Below are 22,441 nucleotides of genomic sequence, written 5' to 3'. Positions count from 1 at the left end.
CCATTGGTCCCTGACCATATTCACACGATTCAACTTTCTCATTGAACTGAGTTGCACGGTAAATGTAAAACCTAAACGATAATTTTCTTCATTATAATTATCATAATGAGAGTTAACGAAAAAGAGGTGATGATTTTCGTAATGCTGTAGGGTATGCCAGATACAGTGATATATCAACTGCCTATGTCAATGTACATGTGTATGAATATGTGTTGATATACTAAATGTAAGACTATTTTCTTGCATTGATATGGAACCTGCTACCTGCTAGTAATGATGACTAAAAAAAAATGTATTTTAGGCCTCTTAGCACACTTGAAAATGCATAAAAAAGATTAAATTTTATTTAATCACTCATAAAATCTATTTTATTTCTTGTTCTTCCCTAAATATGTCATTAATTATACTATTAATAATAATTATATTATTAATATAAGGAACAGTTTTTTTTTTAGAGGTACTCTACATTGTTTTTGTGACAACACAGTCTCGAGTGAGAGCCTGAGGGCTCCTTATTTACCTTTTTAATTTACATACTCGCAATTTCCATCAATAAAATTATTTGCTTCTCTACCTGACTGTGAGTAAAGCACAGACGAGATGTTTTGCTATGGGGACCGTCGCGTCGTAGAATATTAAACATGTTTAATATTTCTCATGGTGGCTTAAGACCGTTCCCGACAATGAATCACTATCGGCTGTGTCGTACGACGCGGTCTGAGTTGGCCTTAACAAACATATGATGGTAGTGAGTTCCAAAGTTTAAGATGACCTGCAAATCTTACAAATTCCTACTAATTAAGTTTTTCTCATGACTAAAAAAAAAATATCTTCATGCCTAAACATTGTAATAAGACTTCAGTTTATCACATTATACAGTACTTGTACTGTATCTGTGCAGGCATAAGCCATCTCGCTCTATTGCCTAGTTAGAAAAACTATTCAGTTGTATTCAATGTATAATTGCTGACTGTTCCCCAAAGTACACCACGTTTACTTACTGTAATTAGCTGCCCGATAGTAATCGTGCCTGGTAATGCAAATCGGATTATGTTTTCTTATTGTGGCTCTACTGAACTCTTGGAGATGATGGCTGGCTTATAAGAATGAATATTCAGAATTTTATCAGTGGGAGTGGCCGGTATTGGTTCCGATTAAGTTCTCAACCTTGTCGTTAGCAGTCCGAATCGCATGCTGTTCATTTTATTTCTTTAGTAGTAGCGTCTGCAGTACTTTCTCCAGGAGGGAGACAATTGAGAAAAATGTTTTTTCATTGTCCGCTGCACAGTCACATTCTACTTGTAGCCCCATCCTAAGTATATACTTGCAACGCACTTAATGCCAGTCCTTTAGGCATTTCTGCTCTGTCCATGCACAGCATCAGTACTTTTGGTATAAAGTATAATACAAACAAAGAAGACGTACAGATAAAAGATTCAGTTTTATGGTATCTTAAATTAATATTTGTATTGAAATGACTTTTTTAAAATAATAATATAATTTTTTTTTAAATTACTAACATGCTAAAAAACACATTACAACAAGTATCAAACTGCTTTATTATAATAAATTTTATAACCACTTGGACTCTACCATTAATTGATTTGGGATAAATCGGGTATAAAAATTATGAAAATATCATTCTTGTTATTGAACGAGATCATGTTAAATGTTGTTTTATAGAAGGTTGAATTATCAAGTCGTCAGCGAACCAATTAAAAAATGTGTCTTATTGAATGATGTAATAATTTAACATCCTAAATAATGTTCCCTGAGGAAATAGTACAACTGTTGTTTTTCAATGTTGTCAATTCTTTCTTTAATGTGTGCATTTAGCAGATAAATTAGTTTTGAATGTATTTACCTAGTTACTATGAATAAATAAATGTTCAGTAGTATGCACTTATAAGGTATAGTAAACTTGGTTTAGAAAAATTAATGCATGTTTATACAGAGCTAACTACTATGCACAACAAATGCATAGCGGAGAATAATAATGTTATACATGTTTTTGGGTAACGTATGCAACCGTCTGTCTGAGTCATTACACGTTTTCCCGGAGGCATTTTTTAAAGCATTTTTTTTTTCTTGAACTATATAGTTAACATATTGGGCTAGAGGCATCTTATATTAAAGATAATTTCATGATTAGAGGCACAAACATTTTTTTTTCCAGCTCTGCTTCCAGTAATTACTTTAATTTATTTCAATTAGTTAAAAATACTGTGTACAAACAATTATAGATTGAAAAAATGGTAATGATTGTAGCTAAAGTAATGGTATGCACTGTACATAATTGGACTTCAAATCCAGGACACTGACCGATGCCCAATTTGTTGGCAATTTGGTTCGGACCAGCTGCTGGATATGTCACCTCCCCCTTCCCCGTCAAATTTGTGGAGCCACAACTTAGTGAGCTCGATGGACTTTATTATACTGTTACTAAGGTAGGCATATGAGTACAAATTTACACAAAAAAACGAATTTCTAAATTGACTCCGTACCCACCACTACATTATACAAAACTACAACTGTATATTACAGTAATTATCTTTTATATTGTAAAATGTTGGGTGGAAAGGAGCTAATATCTATATTGAATGATACAAAATTAAAAAGAAAAAACTCCTTCTGTCTAGACCTAGTTGCCTAAGCAGCTAAGTCTTAGGAGGGAGGGAGGGGGGTCTAGCCTCATTCTTAGCCTGCCTCATCCCACTGTAAGCCCCTACACACATTTGTTTTCAACTTCTTAAAATATATAGCTTGTGGATTTTAATCCAACACATCTTCCATGGATACTTATAAATAATATTAATAAAACAATCAATCATTATGTTGACTTTTAAGGCTGAAAACGATGACTGAAGAGAACCAAAGTTTGTCGCGATGCACATGTGTGAAGCTTGATGTGAACAATGGATTTTAAGACTTGCCTGTTATAGAGGGCTCCTTTCACTCTTGAGAATTACATAGTATTTAGTATTGTGTGTTGTATGCTAATGACAGTTACAATTCGAGCAGACCTTTTTTTTTAGTATAGATTTGCATCTTGTTATTATTAAAGTCAAAGTAAAATTTTTTTTTTGTAGTATAGATTTGCATCTTGTTATTATTAAAGTCAAAGTAAAATTTATTTATCTATAAAAAAGGAAATTTATTGCATTTACAAAACAAGGCATAAATGAAATCTACCCATAGATAAGCATTTTCACTCAGGCCATGTTAGTTTTATAGTCTACCTATAGTTACACTATGATCTCTTTGTAGACTAAAGGCAGTGAGATAGGCTGTTGACACCAAGATAAGGACTATCCTAAAGCAGTCATCAACAAAGGACATTATTGACTTTTGCGATGATAATAGAAAGGTTGATTGGAAATGATATCTTACTAAGCAATTATTGAAGGATGTTGCAAGTTTTACTCAAATAGGACTCCCATTGTTGCGGTACAAGACCGAGTTAATAAGACAGAGGTAGTAACTGTGGTATGGTGGTTGAGATGCTTGCCTTAAAGTCCCAGGGTTCTAGGTTCAGTTCCTATAAGGTTACAGTATTTTCTCATAGATTCATCAGCTCCCTCAGACAGTATCGTGCGTTGTAGCCCTACGCTACAACTTGTTGATGCGTAATTTCTTTGTGACTTAAATGTAAATGCGATAAATCTGCATTGGGGACAGTCGCGTAGTGATGAGTCGCTATTTGTTTAAAAGAAATATATAGGTGGCAGTAGGGCCAGCACCAATGCCTCTACATTAGCACATTTAATTATTCTTCCCATTAATTTATGTTTATTAGTTTGCTAGATCATTAATAATAACCAATTGTTTAATATTAACGATTAAATATTTTAACTTTTAAAATGAAAACAAACCATTTAAGTATTTACCAAAGGGGAATATTTATTTATTTATTGTTTGTTAATTTCTGTAGATAGAGTGAATTAATTCAGAGTTGTGATAATTTAGAATAGCAAATTACAGGTCTCCCTCATATTAAAATTACCATCCAATTAAAATCACTTTTCTGTGGTCCAAAATAAACAAATATCTTTTATTTTTATTATTCTAATTAGAGGCCAAATCCATGAAAACCGTAGTCCCAAAAGTGGTCTTTAATTGGAGGGAGACAAGTATTTATATTCCTTAGTAATAGCAACTAAATTACATGAATGATTAAATATTTTTAAATAGAAAATTTGGTAACGAACACTATCAAGGTACTGTATAGGATGAATCTGCTGGTCAGGTACTTACTAAATAATACTACTTATCGGTAATGGCATTCGTCTATAGGGGTTTACACTTAAGCGGCGAGGAGCTGTGTGTACAAAGAGATAGTGCTGTGATAAGCTCCGCGGGTGGCCGTAGTGCAATTTAATAGGCACTAGCTGACTGTTTAATTGGATTAAAGATAAGCGATAAAGTCGATGTTACTCCTTCTGTTCTATTTTCTCTATGATCAAAGAAAGACACCATTCAAATTTTGGATGGGCAAGGTCAAATCACAGAAATTTGATTTTTTACCCTTTGGCATAAAAGAAAATAATGGAATTGCACCTCACATTCAGGCAGTGCTCAAGAAGACAATGTGCTTGAATACGATTGGCAATTCCATTATTTTCTTGAGGATGTGCTGCAGCACTCAACATACTGTATTCAATCACTGGGTGGAGATATGCACTCTGTGGAGTGACCGCTCTAGTCATAATACATCTTTTCATCATATACAACATAAGATATGAGGAAGGGAGTTACAGTCTATGTACTTTTTATGAATGACATTAATCATGAAATAACAATCATAATTTTTGAATTTACTCTTTTGAATGAAGGAGGTGGAGCTGATATTCAGGGGACCTGTTAAATTGATGAACATGTGGTGTGATTTCAATAATTTTTATTAAATTATGGATCTCAAGAAAAATCAATAAAATAATGTCATACAGAGTAAAGGAATGTTTTTTTTTATCTGGCTAGTACAGCAGTAAAACATTATTTTTACAATCATGACTTGTTATGAAACATTAATTTTATGAACAGCATGTAAATCCTTGATTAGGCAACCAGTAGACTAATATATTATTTATTATATACGCTGTAACATCATAAAGTTTAAATATTAAAAGTAATTAGCATATTTTTGCTATACCATAATATGCTTTACTGTAATATACTATAAGTGTAAGAATATTAATAGTAAGATAATTTCTTTCCATTTCTACCTAATTAAACACTCTAATTACATTGTGTAATATATTCTAATTAAACCCCAAACATGATTGATAGATATAGGCTTAGTAATTAATCAGTTGTGCCCTAGCAATGAAATTTCCTGGACGTCATATTGTAGCAGCATTGTAACAAAGTAAACAGTATGTACAATATCCTCCGATACTATCATAACAAAATCACCAAATAAATATCATTAAAAACATTCTCTCTAGCATGGGAAATTTCTTTCCTTTCTAGTACATCTTTGATACGCACCGGCGGCCTCACTGTATTTGTATTCGCTCTATTTGTATTACCCTGTGTGCAAACAGTCCTCTCAAATCAGAATTGTTCACCAGGGAACTGTTTCGAAACTGTTCATGCATGTCCAACTGATGATCTGTTCCGAGACTTCCACCTAAATTATGCTGTGTATGTGAATAATCTTTTCAACACAGGCCTATTAAATTTGATTTTTTTTTAAAAACAATGTTTTAAATAATTTACAATAAGAAAACAAATCTGTGATAAAATAATATACCTTTGCCTTAATTTTCAATAATTCAAAATCTGAAATAAACCATTTGAAAAGAAGTTATTTAAATTCAGATATTTTTTTTACCTGCAGTATATACAGTATGATTTATCAGAATTGTACTTGATTAACCTACTTATTAATGGAAAATATGTCAAATGCTTGCCAAAGCGCTGTTGAATTTAAAGTTATAAAATCAGCATTTTTAATTAATTTTTTATTCAGAACTACGATTGAGAAACACAGCCTGCGGTAAGGTTGTAAAATTATCAATTTGTATTTTCGATCTTTGAACGATAATGGCAAAGTGAGGTTATAGTACATGCATCTTTCGTTTCATATGAATATATGCCTCCGGGAAATATCTATAAAGAATCATAAAAACCTGAATATTTGATATGTAGTCTTGATATTCTGTTACGATATGAGGATCCAAATATCTGGCGTAATGCCGTGGAATAATGCTTTAAAGAAAAACAAAAAAGGACCAACATATCAATGATTAAATATATTTAAAAATAAAAGTAAAGTTACAATGACACCCTCTTAGAGAGTGTATATTTTATACCTAATTTCTTTGCTGAGTATATTTCTACCTGTTGGTTTAGCCATGTGATAAAAAAAATAGAACATATGATAAAAAAAATAGGTCATGTGAGAGGCGATTATTACACTGTATTTTAAATTTTATGGTCGTGTGTTTTAATCACTGTAAATGTAAAGTGTCTTTTATAGGTTGTTTTATCACTTCCCTGAATTAGCTGTTAACAGCATTATCTGTTATTCAGCCATACATGGCCTAGAATACATATAATAAGGGTTTATAAAATACAACCATACTCTTCTCACTATAGCTTTGTCTACACTACATGATTTTTTATGTGACAAATAACTGTGGTATGCCCATATTTGGGTGTAATATGACATCATGCATAAATATGGGCACATTGCACATGTATTGTGAACAGAGCTTTAGCCACGATACTAACTATCTTGAGACCTGAAACTGCTGTTAATATTCAACAACTACCTTCATGGTCAAGGCCTCGGTGCGCCCCACTTTAATTATCCCTGTCCTTGGGACAAACACCTAAGGAACACATTCTCAGCTGAGTATTTTGTATAATAATAATCAATGTACTACAGTAAAGCCATTCAAATCTGCTAGGTAGTACCTACTTTCATTTCTGGGTGTAAAGACGCAACTTGGATAAGGGTGTGTTTCTATTGATAAACACAAAATAATCGATTTTTTTAAACCGCTTTTTTAATGAGTACTAGACAGCCTGCTCGCGTTGCAACTGCATTTTTGATTTTTCGAAAATCGGTTTTCGTGACGGAAATTACGTCACCATTTTGTTTATACAACACGTTGTTTTCCTAACTGTATAGAATACTGTAGTATCTTTCTCATTTCTGTAATGATGATGAGGAGTAAGATACGGTGTGGGGCGAGAAGGCAAATGTTTTTGGCTGTGCTTATTGGCACAATGAACGAGCGACAACGATAGGCCAAAAAGAGCGGAGAGGCCTAGGCCCAATATCTCCCAACAAAATAATTACAAAACGAATTTGTTGCTCCACATGTTTGTTCGTTTTTAGTTTGTAGGCCTAGGACATGAACAAAAGGACAAATTTTTTTGAAAGTTTGCACCTAATACGATTTAGTCTTTGCAGTGATTGACCTGGAGGTCACATTTCACCGGATAATCGCTTTTTTGTGTTGCAGTTAAAAGGTGCACAGCCAAAATCGGTTATTTGCCGTTCAAACACACTATCCTTTGCGTGTTTTTAATCAATTTTTTTTTTAATCGCTTTTTTCAAACTGGTCCCGTTTCTACTGCGAAAATAAAAGCAATTTTTCGAAAAAGCGATTTTTAATCGATTATTTCTTTCCAGTAGAAACGGCCCAGTAGAAAACAGGCCCATTGCATGTTTTTATTCGATTTTTTTAATCGCTTTTTCCAAACTGGTCCCGTTTCTACTGCGAGAATAAAAGCGATTTTTCGAAAAAGCAATTTTTAATCGATTATTTCTTTCTAGTAGAAACAGGCCCTAAATCACATTTCCCAAGGTCACAGGCCAGAGGCCAGCTTCAGACTTAAACCCACATCTTTTTGTTGGAAACCTGGGCGAGTCTTATCACCATAGTAGTGTTAATTTTGAGGCAGAGTGTTACAGGGCTTCGAACAAAGTAGTCATGAGTTGGAAACTAGAGCAGCTTAGCTCAGTCGGCTACTCTGGTGGTAGCCACTGTGTGTGCGCTGAACTGTGGAGATCTCTAGGTTCCCGGTTCAATTCCCATCACTGCCTCTCCTTGTGTTTCAGCTAGAGGGCTGAAATACAAGTTAAAATAGCGCACCGTCTTTAGGATGAGACATTTAAGCCATTGGTCCCGTGTGTATTATGGCCCATGTGCACGTTAAAGAACACAGTACACTCTTCGGAAAAGAGTAGGGGATTGTCTCCTGGTGTACTGTCCAATCACCAGCAGAAGGACCCCACTGGAAATAAGTCTTCTTCTAGACTTTCGTGGGCTGTCCTTGGTGTTTACACCGAATAAATCCAATCCAATCCAACTAGAGCTGGTTATATATCTTACGTCTCTGCAAGACACTTTATGTATCATCCTACAGTTAAGCGTATTAATGGGTATATGGTAAAATAAGTTAGCTGCAAAACTAGGGAAAATCCCAGATTGCAAATAGTGGTGTATCTAGGCATATTGACACTGGTAGGAGGGCACAAAGGAAAAGCTAGTGGGAGGGCTCGATGGGGGATTTAGTCAAAATAAGGTGAAATGAGGTAACTTCAAATTACTTAAGTCTAATTTATTTGTTAAGCATAATTCTAGGGAAAGGGGGGGGGTGGTGCCTACAGTATGGCAATGGAGCTTTTGGCAAATGTTCCTCCTTTGATTATGCCACTGATTGCAAGGGCTTGGGTGGATGTTAGTTTGATTGATGATGTACAGTATTGCGACATTCTCTGCAATCATCTTTGCTCTTAAGGATAAGACCCATGGGTCTCCATGCTCCTAGCTTTGTTCTGGTATCTCACAGCATATCATTCACTTTAAATTCCTTTGTTAATTAAATTCTTGATTTTGTTTACTACATACATTCATGATATGCTCATAGCAATGACCTGTGTTATGATTAGGAGATGCAAGTTTTAAAGAAAACAAAATGGTGTAACCATTTTTTGTAACCCTTTCAATACATACATATACAATAGCAAAAGTAACCAATATAAATATGGAAAAAAGATATGGCCCATTTTCTGGATCCTTATTAAATTTCATTTGCAACAACACAGTTCTCAGGAAGTGTACATACATTCAGGGATGCACTATTCATGTCTAATGGCAATGCATGTTAGATAACGCTGATAGCTCATTGTGCGTTCTGACATTTGGAGTTTGATAGTTATTTGAAGTGAATGCATAATTGGAATTTGGCTATCTATCAGCAATAAAGCTCACTGTTTATTCCCCTGGTCTCTATCCCCCTAGATAATGCAATTCTTATGAATTTCTTCATATCATATTTCTCTTACTATTTCTCATTGTGTTTATCTCTTTACATTCTATTTTACCTTGTGTCTTTTAACAACTTTTAAAATGCAATTAATTCTTTCCTATAATTTTTTTTTAACCAGCAAGGGATTTCATTCCTCTTGTATTTCTCTCAGGCTGTTTATCTCTTTATATTCTATTTTACATTGTCTATTCAACGTTTAGAATGCAATGAATTCTTAAATTTTTTCCTATTGTTTTTTTTTTAAATCATTTTTTTACCAGCAATAAATTTCATTCCTCTAATATTTTTCTTAGTATATTGATCTCTTTACACACTATACTGAATTTAATTTTATATTTAATTGCATAGGATGAATTGTTAGCATTTCTAGTCATAATCAGATGATATATTTGTTTAATAATGATAATGTTGTTATTAATGTCTCCATATAGTTATTTTTACTTTATCTAAGCTGTATATGTTACCTGCCAGATATTACATGATAAGATTCAGATTGATCAGCGAAATTGGGTCACATGATAGAAATCTGGGTCATCTGAAGTATAAATCACTAAGGTCAATTTCTTTCATGTCACAAAATGTGAAAATCAAAAAGATAGCACAAACATGTACATATCTTGAGTTTATGGCCACAATTATAACTGAAATGATTTGGCTCACCTGATGTAGACATCATTCTCATCAGCTGATGTGGTAATAAATATTAGTCACATGGTGTACAAATTTAGGTCACCTGACAATAATCATGTGGTCATGTAGAATATTGGTGTATGAGGGCAGCATATTTTTCCTTCTAATACTTCTTGGAATACATTTTGGATTTTCATGTTCATAAAGAAATTTAGTTATTACCGTAGATATTTTCTTAAAATTTAACTTGCTTAAATTTTGTTTAAATTTAACTTACATTTTTATTTAATGGTGATTATTTTAGGAAATAGAACCATTTGGAATGTTTGATCACTCTCTTGTGAAGAGCATGTTTTTCGCTTGGAAGAAACGCTGTTGCACTGTTTTTTCTAAAACATTTTAACCTAGAAAATTACAGATAGGAAGGCAAGTGTAGTATGTACCATTTCACAGCACCCGTCCAATAAAGCATTTTTTTTTAATCTACAAGGAAGTATAAGTCACAATAAAAATGATTTTATAGGTTTGTATGTTAAGGATTTTATGTCTCTGTTTTGTATTGCTAGGCTAGTTATGTGCACTCTGAAAATTGCTCCAGAGAACAGGTCGTTGAAAAACAAAAACACATCGATAAATCAAAACAACAATAATAATAGTATTAGTGATAATATTTATAATGATGGAGAATAAGTAATGAATGCTAAAATGGCTTTGTTTATAGATTAAAATGTTTTATAATTCTGATTTAAGATAAAATTAATAATTTTAGATCAGATTTAGAATTTTTAACCAAACCCTCCTCCCGAGTGAAATTAGCTTATCTGATTTTTTTTAAAATTTTAATTTGTGTGTACTGCTGGAAAGAGTTTCAAGTGGAGTTGTAGCTGAGCAGAAATCTGTCAAAATGTACCCTGTCCAGCATCAGTTGAGTCTCGGCCATCCCAGGAGTCGGGTGCCTCCTATACTGATAGAACTAGATAAAAAGCTGGCTGGCAAGGAATAACATAACAGAATTTAACTTTTGCATACCCTAAGTTTCAAAGATAGCCTGAGATTTAGTATAATTGATCCCATAATTCTGTAGTTGATGTAAAAGAAGATAAAATAATTGAAAAATTTAAAAGTTAAAGCGATAAAGCACATTTGCTGTTTGGTTGGATGTTGAAATAGAAAGACAAAGAAATGGGGAAGAAAATAATTAAGATCTGGTAAAAATTTAATATTTACTATTAAATTTATTAAGTATAGTCTAACATAATTATTATTGTTGAATATATAAATAGGTAATGAAAATACTTGATCGATTTAATTATTATATTAAAAATCTATAGAAATTTAGATTGATGTTTTTTAAAATAGAATATTTTAGTAGTGAATGATTGATTCGATTAAAGAAAATGAAATATGATATTAATGTAGAATATTATAAACCTACTATATTCCAAAGTCCCTGTAGGAATCATATTGTTGAATGTACGTGTATGTAGAAATAAAGAATCAGAATGAAAAATAAAACGGACTGAATTAAAAAGAAATTATGTTCTAATCAATAATAATTGGAGTGTTGTTGAACTATGCGTGTATGTTGTCTATGTTTTCATAACTGATACGCGTTGACTATTATATACGTCCTACTTTCAATGTATGTTGTGAACTCAACATTATTCATCCGTGGTACAGCTTTCTGAATGTACACATGTGAATGAAAACGCATAATCAAATCTGACAACTGTAAGTATCGCCTGAATTTACCCATATATAGGCATGATGATGTCATATCGCACCTATATATGGGCACGATAATGTCATATCACACCTATATATGGCAATGATGATGTCATATCACACCTATTGACAAATCATAGGTATTTGTCATTTAAAGTTAATAGTGTAGCCAGAGCTTTATTTAAGGTTGTTTAATGCAGTACATTATGTGAAAGAAACAGAGAAACAATTTGTAATATATTTTATAACAACCCACGGAACATTAACCATGTACCGTAAAGTATACCTAATATTTATTTTACACACATTTGAAAGCAGACACATAATAAAACAAGACAAATATTAAACTAATCTTTTAATATCTCTTAACTGAAGTTGTTTAATGCAGTGCATTATGGGTGAAAATATCTCTTTATAATTAATTTATTCATGGGAAAGTGTTTCACCTGAATACACATGGATTAAAAAAAAAGAATTGGAATAGCATATTTCGTCAGTAAACATTAACAATAAATATAATGATTGTTTATGAATAACATAGTGCACTGTGGATAAAAATAGAATCTCTTTATTTGTAAAACCAACATTAAAATTAATTTATTCATGGGAAAGCATACAATTACCTGAATACAGATGAATTAAAAAAAAAAATGAGCAATGAAATAATATAATATATTACCAGTAAGTATTAACGCAATGATTGTTAACAATATAATAGTACTGTGGATAAAAATAGAATCTTTATTATTTGTAAAACTAACATTATTTATGCATGGTTAATTTCACTGTTACATGGAAAGTAAGCGCACAATGAAAACTAGTAATATTGAGTATCACTTTTAAAGTGTTATTGGAATACGGTACTCAGATTTAAAAGCTAAATCAAAACGAAAGCTGACATTTATATTCTCAAAATGACTCTATTCTCTTGTAATATTCCTAAGAAGACCAAGAATATATAGGTGAAAAATATTATCTTTCTGCAATTAAAGGTATATTGTCTTTGGTGAAAATGGCAAATTTAATTAAAACACTGAGTTGCTTGTTTAAAGGATTTAAGTTATAACCTTCAACGAGACAGATTGCAACAGATGGCTTTTTTTGTGGGGAATTAGAGGCTTTCTCCTATGTATTCAAAACATTAATTTACCTGCTAATTTAATGTTCTATGCAAAACAACATAAGAATGACATTGAATCTTAACTAGTGAAAAAAAAAATCTTGTTTTTAATTGCCAATTGAAAGTTAATAAATCAAATATTTTTTTTCTCTTTTATGTTTACTCTCTTTTACATCTTTAAGTATTTGTTTAAAAGAAACATCTATTTCAATGACCTCATTTAAATTTATAAGATCAATTCTTTCTACATTTTTGTAGATACAATAAGCAGAATTATAGGTTCTGTGGGAGATTGGGACTATAAAGTACTCAAAACTACCTTAGTTGGTGAAAATATCAAAACAAAGAATGGATTCAGTTCTCATTTTATGCTTCAACACTTTGAATTTTTGTAATAGCACCTTTTATGAATCAGGACCCACTTTGCTGGTTAGTTAATTATTCACTACTGATCTCGGAGAAAATTATAACAATAATGTCATAGTTAATTGTACTACCGGTACATATATATTTAAATGCTATAACGCCTTGTGTACACCCCCCTTCTTCAGTACAAAATTGTGACAATTTTTAGATAATTGGCTTACACACATGGAATTTCATTTTCAATCAGAAGGTATTTTTTTTCAGCATTTGCATGCCTACAGGTATTTTTAATTTAGAGCCAATCATTGATTTAAAAAAAAGACAACTAAGCTACTCTTTAATGTCATACCCTGGGCTTTTTGCCCGAGGAAAGCTGGGTATGTAAAATTGGGCATAAAATAGTTGGTGGGTATATACCTGAGGAAATACAGAAGATATTTTAATTCCCAAACCCTCCTTTAAGGTCTAGCACATGCAGTGTATTAATTAGCGAGAAAAACACTTTCACGTTTTTTAATTTCCCTCCCATTGAATATTCATAATAAATAACTCCTATTCAAAATAAACGATTCAAATATTGATTTTACATTTGAAACTCATCAGCTTAACACAATTCTGTTGAACGTAAAAATATTAATGTTCTAAAACATACTGTCATATGAAGACACATGAAATATAGGGTGACAGTTGCCATTAAAATGTCATAAATTGATCTTCCAATATTCCTTTCAACACTCTGTTTTAGAGAGTGATTTTTGTATCAGAAAATAGAAAAGAGCTTTTTTGGCATCAACATTATCCTTTAGATTTCTCAACCTTATAAAATCTATTTCAGTGGCCATGTTAGAATTTCACTAGTGAATGAAATATTTTATGTAGCGTATGTTGCGTGACACTTTGGACTATTAGCTGAGAAGAGGTGAATTTGACTCATTTTAGGATGCATGTTCCAGGTACAAGCTACAAGCAACAGTATTTGTATTGTAGTATTATTACATACTTGCATCTCTAATCCAGGGTCACGTTTACAGATCGTCTGTTAAAAATCGCTGAGAGTTGTATTATAGATGTGTTTTTTATGTAGGCTAAATGATATTTCTGTGGCATTTTTGTAATTTCCACTCTGTACTGAGACATATGTTTTACACAGTATCTGCAGAAGCTTCATAGAGCTAGGGAATCTTGTCTTTACTCTGATAATGATGGTGCGATGACATGATAGCAAGAAACAAAAGCTTTTAAGAAGAGAGCAGGCCCGAAATACAAGAGACCATTCCTATAGTTCGGCCGACCCCCACTTTTTTGAGTGAAGCCCTTCTGCTGATAAACCAACAATCTTCCTTTCATTGCATTACTTTCAAAATTTTCCATTTACATGCTACAATGCTATAGCTCAAGGCCCTCTCACTTCCACTGGATTTCTTCTCCGGGAGCTAAGCGGCTCCCTGGACCTGGCAACTCCTCTTTCTAAAGAAATCCTGGTTATGGGTCTGAAGGAACCGACCTGGAGAAACATGAAAAATGCCAGAAGCAAGTATTCATATAGCAGTACCCGATTGCTATTGATTAGTTGATTGATTGATTGATAGATTGATTGATTGATTAATAGATTTAATAATTGAACTTTTAATTTTTGTTTACTTTTTATAGATTTGAAACGAGAAGCAAGTATCTGTCATATGTTAAAGCATGCTCACATCGTTGAACTACTGGAAACTTACAGCTCAGATGGAATGCTGTACATGGTCTTTGAATAGTAAGTATATTCTAAGATTACTCTTATCAATAGTAAGAGTACAGCAAGCTTGGTCATTGCCTTTTGATGGTAGCCACTTGGAGTGCGCTGAACCGTATGGATCCTTGAGTCCCGATTACATATCCCATTGCTTCTCTACTTGTGTTTTATATAGAAGGATGAAATACAAATAACTATATAGCCATATATAACAGAGCAATCTTTCAGAAGATTCCTTTATAGTCTGGCGTTCACTATGTTCTATGACGGTCGTACGGTACAACTAATCCAACTCCGCTGCTTGTACGCGCTTTATACGACGCAGTGCCATCTGCTGATTGTCAGTTGCGGTCTGAAAGGATCGTCATTAAAAATGATCGCATCGGGTGCAGTGAATGTCTGGATTAAGCTGTTGATACAATGTTCGTGGAAAATTGTAGCAGATTTGCACCTGGTGTGTGAGCCAATCAGTTGTGTATATGAGTTTATTTTTTCCCTTGCCACTCTTTTAATCAACAACCTATTTTTCTTCTCATATTTGTTTTGCTTTGTCAAATATTTGTGTAGTCCATAATTGTATATCCTGGAATTAAGTGAAATATGCCATTGTGGTCTCAAAAGTGAGAAGATATGGTGAGAATAAAAGAAGTTTGATCCATTGTACATGATGAGCTGTACACTGACCTGAGCACTATCATTGACGTACTCATTAGCTTTAGGAATGTTGAGTGTGTATTGCTAATTTCCATAATCATTATCATTACCATAATCAAATTTGCATGTTAAGTATGTTGTTTATTACTTTCAAATCTCCTGAGTTTAAGTAAATTTAAATCAAATGATCGTTTGCTGTCTGTACACTTAAACTTAATATGAAACTTCAAAAAAAGACATGAGTGTTCCTAAACAAAAAAAAATTAAGAAACTCTAAGCGTGTTTATTTCAATTTTATCCTTCATGGCATGCTCAATCGACAGGCATGCTTAAAGCAACAATATCCATAGCAGAATGCAATGTTCAATGGCGCAGTAACACTCACATATTTTGAATTGAAAGGGTCCGGTCGCCTTTATTCCCAAAAACATAAAAAATAGGACACAAGTTGTTGGACCAAAGGCAAAATTTACTTGTAAACAATTAATTACTTATTTCGAAGACAGTACATATTGCACATCTTCAGTATTGTACATAACTTGGTGGTTAAGTGTAACTACCGTACATAATACTGTACTACTCAGTGGCGGATTCAAGGGGGGCCCAGCTAGCCCAGGCACCCTCTAAATTGTTCAACATTTTTTTTTTAATGGAGATATAAAGAAAATTATATTCAAATTTTAAGTATAAGCGTGCAGTTTCCGACCATCTTGAGGTGCCATAATCACAAATTTTCTTACCTCAGCCCAAACCATGGTGAGGCTGAGGTGGTATAGATTCTCCATCTGTGAAAGTACTCCTCTGGCCCCCTCCTCTATTTTGAATTCATAGATCCACCTCTGCTACTACTACAATTACTATAAATAAGGCTCAAGACTACTATTGAACACACATAACCACTTCTTATCTTCTTGGTTAAGTACCGCTTAACATCTTAACATTCGGATCGTAACATTCATAATGCACTACTTAAACTTCATTAGACCTACTTTTCAACTGAACCTTCATCAAGTACCACTCCAGGCTAGTATTTTATAGCCCTGTGTTAATCAATATGGTCATTATTATACTGTACATCAAATGAGATATACCTATTTATTTGGTATGGTCCTTATGAATATTCATATGCCACTCGGAAGATCTAGTGATTTGCATTTTTTTAGATTGTTAATTTATATTCACTGCTAATTGGCTCCATTGTTTCATAGTATGATAACAAAATGATCACTGAAAATACACTGTCCAAATTTTGTATGAAAAATAAGAAATATGACAATAATTTTAAAGCACCTGTTTGAGAAAATAAAAATATTAATAATAATAATGATTTCATATTTAGTGCTTCATATAGTCACGGATTCTATCAACAGCCTTAATGTATTAGAAATAATCAGAATAAACAAATATTAAGTAAAAAGCTGATCAAGAACCAAAACAATAACCCTACCTAGTTTATCTTGTCCATTTCTCAAATTAAAACCTGTTGCACAGAAGGGGCTTTAAATTATTCATTGTGGCTAGTTCCATTGCTAAATTATGTGGATGTTTTTAGTTTGCTTAATTTTTTTTTTCTTTCATCAACAAATCGTTTGTTTTTCTTTTACATTAATTATAGATTTTTGATTGTTCCTTGTGATCGACCAGTAAAATCACAAAAAACTAATTTCTAAATATATCAATACTTTCTATAGTATAATGTACTCTAGAGCAGCTGTTAGTTACTGTCAAGCACTAAACTACAAGAAAAATGCAATAAATACCTGTTTAATGTCATCATTTGATTAACAAAGTCAGTGCTGAATTATGAGGGTTTATGAGTAAATTATATTATACTATCCTTATACATGACAAAAAGTTTTGCCTATAAATAAAGTAGAAGTCGGTAAATAAATAATTTAGGCCCATTATTACAAGTAAAATCCAAAGAATAACCCATAACTTGCAGCGTCACTGTGCATATTTGCCTTTTGAGCGTGGCTCGTGACTGCTGTAAGAGCCATAGAGAAGCGCTTAGTATTTTCATGTTGACATTATTCCACGATGACGACAGGGATAAAGTTAAGTAGCATTTTAGGGTAATTGCTTACTCTTTGAAAGATAGAATATATATTTTTTTTTTAAAGAAAGAAGAAGTGGACACGAGCCAGATGTGCACATCGGCCTTTTGGTTTTATTTCTTTTTATTGTCTTTATAATGATTAACTTATTCAGTGGTAAAGCACTGAATTCCGAAGTGGTGAAAATTAAAGCAAATACTTAATTCAAGACCTTACCTGAACAAACTGGATGTTACCAACAAATCATGGATGAGGAGTCTTGGACCAGTTAAACCAATTATCATCGCATCTTGCCTTACTACTTAGCCAATCAACACAACCAAAAGGGTTTTTTAGATCATCACACGATACTGTAAAAAATACCATTTACACAAAAAATGTTATAACTTGTATAATCAGTGCAAGGAATATCCAGATATATATTCATATTATTTTTGACATAAAAAAGCATTTGATGAAAATTGCTTTCCTTGGCAAGACATCACAGTGTCAAAAAACTTAAATACCCATTTTTTTTTTTCGTTCAACATTAATAATACCATTTTCCAATTCAAAGAAAATTCTAAATTGAAGATTTTCCGAATTTATTCAGCGATTAGTTGATGTAACAAACTATTCTTGGGAAATCATCATTAAAACTAAGTGAGAGTTTGAGCATCGGAGACACTCTGGCTCCTCGGAGGTGTCGGAGAGTATTTTGTAATGGACATCATTTCATGTCATTTGAGAAATTATTGATGTTGCGCTTCTCCCGGGAGGAACGCCATGATCGCACCAAGTGTTAGACGAGAATCAATAATAGAAGTCGAGAAATGAAGATGAGATTAATAATGTAAAAAATCTGCGTGAAATGTAAACAGAAGATGTTGTGAGTCCATGGACCAACGTGTTAGGACAGCTGGTCACCTGATTCCCGCCATGGAAACACTGAAGATGATCATGGCTGTCGCTGTGTGTTATGCTTGAATGAATTTGTAGACTGGGTTTAACATACTCTTTAATTGGAGTTCCTAGTTTGAAATCCGATGTCCATCATTCTGATGCTCATATCGATCAATAATGATTGAAGACAATCAATACAAATATTGATTATTATAGAACAATAATTAAATATTTTGAAAATAACTATCAGATAATTCATTATATATGAATTTAAATAATTAGGATGTCTTGAAGACAGTCAATGTGAATATTTATTATAGAACTTAAATATCAAATATCGACAAAGTGACTAAATTTTTTTTAAATACAGTAATTGCTTGAATGAGCACCGCGGCGCTTATAAAATTGCAGTGCTTATTCGAGAGCACGCTTATTAAAGAATATTGGCGTGGCGCTTTCCATACCCATTCCAATGTTCATCTATTTACATATTTTCGTAGTTCAGTAGGAATATCATAGGTCCTACGTCATATACATTAGTGATGCAGGTTTAAGCAAGTACCAATTCTGAAAGATTTTTAGTGTTTTACTGGTGAGCACACACAGTGAGCTGTGGTAATCTTAATATCTGTAATTTATATTTCTATTATATTTATCAATAACTTGATAATCGCAAATAATGTTGATTATTTGAATCTAATTTTAACATTAATATAAATAATTTATAATTATTGAAATTATACCTTTATGGCACATATGTTCCAATAAATCATAATATTGCAAATGCTAAATTAAAAATAAAAATTTTTCCTATTTTCAAAGAACATAAACTCATAACCATTAACTTGTTTATCCTTTTAAACTAACTTTTTAATTGGAAATATACAAATTATCATATTTAAATAATATCTTTCATGTATAGTAAATTATATTCATAGATTTCCCACTTGCTTCATAATTCATTCTTCTAGGACATGTTTACATTACTTGGTTCTTTTCCCATTCAACAATATCTTCTAGGCCCAAAATTCACAATGTGGTAGTTTTCTATAGCGCCTATCACAGGAACAACAGTTTAGGTGGAATCCACTGGAAAGCACTAGGCCCACAACTTGTTGGTTTCCATTCACAACATTAAGTTACAACATATTGTAATTATAGAATACTAACTACACAACTTGGTGATCTTCTCCCCATCAAAAATATCATATCATATAATGCATCCAAGGCCTAGTACTTGGTACTATGTTATAATATACATGCATTAACATCTAATTTGTGACAGTGTTAACACTCCAGAGAATAATGTTAAAGTGAGTGATTGTCAGCTTAAAGTTAGACACCTCGTAGTCGAGTCATCCATAAAGCATACTAAGTTCTTCACAATATGATCTAGGACATGCGATATTTAAATTTCTACCTCGCTAAAACTGTCTCTTAAATCAAATTCTATCACCATAAGTGTCTGCATGATGATGTGGCACGGTTTAAAAAAGTAAATGGTGAGGGTGAAAAATAATATGTAATAAAAAATAATTTAAAGATGTTGTTTGAAATATATATCACATGTTAAATAGCAATATTTTGGTCGATAAAATATGGTAAATTCATTACTTTTTTTCTTTTTTTTAATTAACTGTGGAGACGTGAACAAATTAATTTTAGTTTGCAGGATATTTTAACTTGCACGAAGCCTTGTATTTTCTATGTACTTATTTTTCGTCTTTTCATATTAAAGTGTACTTGTTTATTGGTGGATGAATCCTTTTAAAATTATTATTATTAGTATTAGTATTAGTATTATTAATATTATTATTATTATCATTATTATTATTATTATTTTTCTTGTTATTAATATTATTAGTAGTATTAATATTGTTATTATATTTAGATCTTATACTAACTCTTCAAATTCAGATTATTGTTTATTTGTCATAGAAAGCATTTTTAATCAACATCTATTGTTGGCTTTGAATTGTGCACACAGCTGAACAATTGCCAATGAATTTTTGGGTATACAGTCAGCTCGCCCCTAAAAATTTGCCAAGTTTTGTGTTTAGGGGAGGGGGGTGGTTGGTCTTCTATGAGATGAACTGCAGTATTACTAAATAATAAATTAAAATAATAGTGAATTATCTGTGCAAATTAAAAGTAATCCCCTCAACGTTTTAGTAGTAAAAAAAAATTTTGACCTTTGACATATTTTGTGCAATACGCTACAACTATATGTAGCTGACTCCAGAGCTATGTACTGTATGTTGAGATATAATTATCACATTACTTTTTTATCTGTTCGCATACATTGTCGATTAAAAAAAAATTGATGCATCCATAGATTTTAATTCAGGACTGTTGAGTTTTAAGTATATACTTAAACTAGAAAAAAAGCATTTTGAAAACAAATCTTGATTTAACCCACTGAGGCACATGATGTAGGAAATGAAGTTGATTCTAATTTTCCATATTAATGATTTGACCCCTGAACAATGTATGTGGATGGCAGGTATTGAATCACCAAACCATACAATCATATTTTATTTATCTATTACCTTTGACTCAATGACATTTCAAACATCTTGAAAATCTTTCAATCAAGTCCAGAAAAAAAAATCTTCAAATATCACATTTGTTTTACCCATCAAGTTTAATGATACAGAAATTTATAAATTCGCTGACATTTAATGTGACATTTGAAGCGGAAAAACATAGCAAAACTGTTTAGGTACAGCTGTGTTAAGTAAGCAATTAAAGGAATACACTAGAGAACCTATTATGGTGAACTACAGGGCCTAAAGCTTACTCTTTTCACTTGATTTTCCTATTTAATTTTGCCACAGTACTTGTAAATATCATCTTAGATCCACAATATTGGTTAATTATGACATTGCTTAAATTTATAATAATGATGAACCTTAGTAATCTTGCAATGTATTATGTTACTGACACATTTTTTACATTATAGTATTGAGTTTGTGTTAATCCCTACTTAAAATGTAAACATCCTGATATGGTGATAATGCTGTCCTATGACTACGATGTCTATTTTATAATGTAATGTATATACTGAAAGCTGTTGGTATAGTGTGTAGCGATTGTATGGAAAAACCAAGCTTTTCTGATCCAGATCCAGATCTGTGAACCTAATATATTTCAAATTAATTTTCATGAAAGTTAATGATCCTTGAAAATTAAATGTAAATTGTTAAGGATTTTTTTTGTTAAAAATTCATGGTGTTTAACAATAAGATAATAGGAAAAAAAATTTATTGATCCCCAAGGAGAAATTATTGTAAAGGTAAAGGTAAAGGTAGGAGAATAAAACCCATAACTCGCAGCGTCATTGTGCTGAATTGCGTATGGGCGTGGTCCATGACTACCTAGCAGCCGTAAAGAGGCGCTTCTTGGTAGATACATGTTCACATCTTTCCACAATGACAGGGCTGAAATGAACCATAACATCGGAGTAACCCCTTACTCTTCCGAAAGATGCAATAGGTTCTTTAAAGTGCACACCAGCCAGATGTATACACTGGACTGGACATTTTAAGTCCTTATTCGAGAAGACTTGGTTCTACCAACCGAACCATGTGTGAGGAGCGGCTGGAACCAGCATCGATGTTAAGGCTGTAGCTAGCGGTGCCCCTGATTACCGCTCGGCCACTCGGCCACTCGACACAAGACTAATGTGCTTGTCAAATTTATGTACAGGATAAAGTATGAATAAATATAATAAAAGAATTGATTTTTCAACTTGTTTTTCTTTGCAGTATGGATGGTGCAGATCTATGCTTTGAAATTGTAAAAAGAGCCAATTCAGGATTTGTCTACAGTGAGGCAGTTTCCAGGTAAGGCACCAGTAAGGTTGAACATCAATTATGCCATTGATTGTTTGAGGCAACACAAGCTGGGAAGTGCGATTAATTAGACATGCCAAGCCCCGCACTCCCTCTTCAGCAACAACTCTGACAAAAAAAATTTTTTTTT

General features: G+C 32.5%; 1 protein-coding gene across 1 annotated transcript in view; it reads left to right on the top strand.

Moving 5' to 3' along the window:
* Nucleotides 1–22,441, top strand: part of LOC117109320 (peripheral plasma membrane protein CASK-like) — a 68,395-nt gene that overhangs the window by 34,190 nt on the left and 11,764 nt on the right. The window contains exons 4-5 of the mRNA XM_033251591.1: nucleotides 14,780–14,885; nucleotides 22,225–22,302. Coding sequence (XP_033107482.1) covers nucleotides 14,780–14,885; nucleotides 22,225–22,302 — 184 coding nt within the window. The remainder of the gene's footprint in view (nucleotides 1–14,779; nucleotides 14,886–22,224; nucleotides 22,303–22,441) is intronic.

Source organism: Anneissia japonica, unplaced genomic scaffold (genome assembly GCF_011630105.1).
Source record: "Anneissia japonica isolate Jap-2015-1 unplaced genomic scaffold, ASM1163010v1 scaffold287761_len698747_cov189, whole genome shotgun sequence".
In the NCBI taxonomy this organism is placed as follows: Eukaryota; Metazoa; Echinodermata; class Crinoidea; order Comatulida; family Comatulidae; genus Anneissia; species Anneissia japonica.
The sequence above is the reverse complement of the archived record's forward strand: the minus strand, read 5'-3'. Positions and strand labels throughout refer to the sequence as shown.